The sequence below is a fragment of the Bactrocera latifrons genome, unplaced genomic scaffold (genome assembly GCF_001853355.1).
Source record: "Bactrocera latifrons isolate USDA-ARS-PBARC rearing strain unplaced genomic scaffold, ASM185335v1 scaffold_4, whole genome shotgun sequence".
Taxonomy (NCBI): Eukaryota; Metazoa; Arthropoda; class Insecta; order Diptera; family Tephritidae; genus Bactrocera; species Bactrocera latifrons.
Genome location: NW_017537045.1, coordinates 1,310,554 through 1,314,598, shown reverse-complemented (window position 1 = coordinate 1,314,598; position 4,045 = coordinate 1,310,554). Strand labels below are relative to the sequence as shown.

Here is a 4,045-nt window from a genome sequence, read left to right as displayed (position 1 = left end):
AAAAAAAATATATATATAGAAACTTAGCTCAATAAAAACTTAAAAAACATCAATACAGAACTTTATTAAAAAAACAAAAATTTTAAAAATTTTGCCCTACCATCCTTCAAGCAAATATTTTGTATTTCTTCTCTCTACTCAACATAAATGCATAAAATAATATTTTTGCCGTAATCTTCTACATTATTTCTCTCAACGAAATTTAATTTTAAAATAAGCCCCGTTATGCCAATAATTATGTACATATTTCAATCAATCAAAGCCAATTTATTTCATATACAATATAATATTATATATGCGAACATTATAAGATACCATAAACAATTGTCGTTATGCTTTAACCACTACATTAACCATTTGTGTAAAGAATTTAAAATTTGTTGTTGACAACAACATTTTTGTGTGCTGTGTCTGTTTGCTCTGTGCTCCACAGGAGCAGCCGTTCCAGCCAGCCAACTATTGACCAACGCAGACGCCGACGCTGACGCCGACGCCGACGCCGAAGTCGACGATGTCGCGGCCAGTGGCAACAACAGCATAGCAAACGACGACGACGACGACATGAAGTCGCCTGCAACGAAACTTGCCGAATTGCCAAACATGCCAAAAATACCAAAAATCGAAATAGTCGATGACGACGATGATGCGGAAGCGCTTGGCGCCGACATGCCAGCGCACGCCGACAATGAGCTGCTTGAGCGCGATAGCTTAAAAACGGCTTACGACAATGTAACTGCCGAAACGCATGAAAGCGTGCAGCCGCCCACAATCGACGTGGATGCTTTGGAGACGACTGGCAGCAATGACGCCAGCGCTGTCGTCCAGAAATCGGAATTGCAAGCGCTGCAACAACATGTTGCTGACTCCACTGCAGCTGCAGCTGCTGCAGCCGCCGCCGCTGCGGCCGTTGCATGCTTCGACGATAATGTGGATGCCTTTGGCACATTGCTAGGCGAAGAGTTGGTGAGCTCTTATTGGCGCGGCTTCAAAATGCCCACGTCTGCACCTAACAGTAGCAACGGCAGCAGCTGCAGCGGCGGCGGCGGCGGCGCWGTTTCCAATAAAATGCCAAATGCCAATAGTATGTTTGCCAATCAGTTGTCGCATCGTTTGCCGCCGCCGTTGCCACCACATCAGCACCACCTTGCCATGCACCATCACCAGCACGCAGCACTTATGCCACATCACATGCAACAGCACCACCTGCATCAACAACAGCAGCAACAACAACAGCAGCAGCAACAAAATGCCGCCGCTACGCAGCAACATGGACCTTCGTCCACCGCGCTGCTCAGCCAATTAGTTAATTCCACATTCTCATCAACACCACCCACTTCTTGTTCTTCTTCTTCCTCTTCTCTACGTACAGATGGTCTGCTGCCACCACATCATCTACATCATGGCCACCATGCGCAGCAAGGCGACACGCGCGGCGCGTCAGCACCGCCGCCGCCGCCCATGCCGCCACATCATCACCTGCATCAGCCACACCTCAGCGCTGAGGCGCATCATAAGTCCAGCATGGAGGCGCTGCACAGCGGCAACAATAGCAATCACGAGCTATCAGCCAACGCAAGCGCGTCACATGCGCAGGATGCACGCGATGAACAACACGCTGCACTTAATGGCAGCGGTAAGTCGCTATTAGAGGACAACAACAACACACTGTGTGGCACACCCAATGCTAATGCGTCCAGCGCCGCTGCCATGGCGGCCGCCGCAATGGCCGCACAACAACATCCACACCTGCCACCCGGTTACTTGCATGCACTACCATTCCAGTTTCAGGATCGCGGTCATTTCCGCTTCGCCGACGACTTACAGCTGCCGCCTGGCGCTTCGATGGCTGGCCGCCTCGGTGAATCGCTTATACCCAAAAGCGATCCAATGGAGGCTAAATTACAGGAAATGCTACGTTACAATATGGATAAGTATGCCAATCAGCCGTTGGACACATTGCATATCTCGCGACGCATACGCGAGCTGTTGTCAGTGCACAATATCGGACAGCGGCTGTTCGCCAAGTATATACTCGGTCTGTCGCAGGGCACCGTGTCGGAGTTGTTGTCCAAACCGAAGCCGTGGGATAAGCTGACCGAGAAGGGACGTGACAGCTATCGCAAAATGCACGCCTGGGGCTGTGATGATAACGCTGTGATGCTGCTCAAGTCGCTCATACCGAAGAAAGGTGAGTACATTAGTAATATTTTTAAAATTTGAAATCCTTATTTTGGCGTGAAGCGCGATGACAGGTAGTAAGCGTAGCAGTGGCGCACGTGTAAGCGCATATTAGTTAGCGTTAGTAGTTTCCTTGGTTAGTGTTTGCGTAGTTGCTGATGACAGCTGTCAACCACACGCAGGTAGTTTCGTGTCACGCGTTGGAAAACCACTTTTTGGCTGGCGAGCTGCTGATAAGCGGCGAGAACATAGTTTTTGCGGAAAAACTGACAAGAGTTTTTGCTGTGCGCAATAAATAAATTCTAAATATTGAAAACATTTCGAAAMAATTTGATATTTGCAATTTTTTCTGTAAATATAGTGAATTTTTTATTGATATAAGAATATTTTTTTTAACATTGAAAATTGTTATGCCTAAATAAAAATTTTAGAGTTGCTCTTTAAACTTTAATAACTATATATAGCTCGAAAAAATCTAAAAAAAAAAAAATATTAAAAAAWAATAATTTTAAAAAATTTTGGAATTTTCGCAAATTTTTTAATTTTTATGACACTTCTACTGCTAAACTGGCACACTACCCACTCTACGCATACAATTTTCTCCTTCCAACCGAAAATTCTCCACTATCGGCGTCCTTGTCAACACAATAATCCAATCAAATCGCCACAAAAATGACATAGCGTATTAATTAATATTCCTCAACCAAAACCTTATTTATTACATAGCCGAAATTCGACTCAATTAATTTAGCTGCAAATGCAATCAAACGGAAAATCAAAAAATACACGCAAACACACACACTGAAGGCCAACAGCATGCAAATGTCAGGCATCATCAAAGCAAACAAGCACACATAGGTACATACATACATATATACATATAGACACACACATGTAGGTGCATAGCTCCAACGAATCAACAAACATGAAATTAGTAATGCATAATAAAATCAAAATTGAGAATTGCTGCAACAAAAACAAATACGATTTTCGCAAAATAAATATTGTGCAATAAATTTTATTAAATACACCAAAACGTTTCACAGCTTTAGCACAAACTGCTAGGTAGCTAGCTAGAAAGCCAGGCAGCTAATAAAAATCACGCCGCCTTCAATACGGTATTTTTGTGACCGTTGCGCTGCATTGAGCGCTATTCGAAAATATTTCGACATAAATAATTACACAGAAATTTATGTAGAATTTCAAATGGATTTTCTAATGAGCAAGGCGATAGAAAAATCACATTAACAACAAAAAATTATAAAAATACAAACATTTTCGCTTGGGAACCACCTTCGAATGCCGCGCATAAACAAAAAATAACAACAACGTCACTTAGTGACAAAAATATTTGCGAAACATTAATAACAGCTTTATGTTTATTTTCGTTTTACTCTTTAAATCTTAATATTTTTATTTTATTTATTATTTAAAATTTTCTTTTGTTTCAGATGCTGGTATAAATGAACGTTATACGTCAGCTTTCTAAACTTACAATAGAACAATAGGGGTAAGCCATTTACAAAACTATATTGATACATAATTTTAAATAGAAATGTAAGTTTTGCAAAATTTTGTTACACTATCGAACATAGATTATCGAAAKCCATACCTCAATAATAGCGATTTTTCAATTTTCGATATTAGTTTTGTCTCTTGCCTCGACGATTACTATTTTCTCTCATTATCTGAGAATTAGAAAAAAGCGTTGAGGCCATTACAATGTTTTCATTGATGTGAAATTGTCCTTTCTTCTTAAAAAGGGATGGCGTACCGAATAGCTCTGCTTAGAAAAAGTAATTCGTAAGCTCGATTTGTCCAAACCGAAARATTTTAGATATTTAAACATTATTTTGTATTTTTTTTT

General features: G+C 41.4%; 1 protein-coding gene across 3 annotated transcripts in view; it reads left to right on the top strand.

Annotated features, from left to right (window-relative positions):
* The window catches only part of LOC108972462 (homeobox protein cut), a 204,997-nt gene that overhangs the window by 177,427 nt on the left and 23,525 nt on the right, over positions 1–4,045 (top strand). For 2 of the 3 annotated variants that reach the window (XM_018939060.1, XM_018939059.1), the window contains exon 6: positions 1,370–2,188. In XM_018939060.1, coding sequence (XP_018794605.1) covers positions 1,370–2,188 — 819 coding nt within the window. Of the gene's footprint in view, positions 1–433; positions 2,189–4,045 lie in introns of all 3 variants that reach the window. The other variant, XM_018939058.1, reaches the window with a different exon arrangement.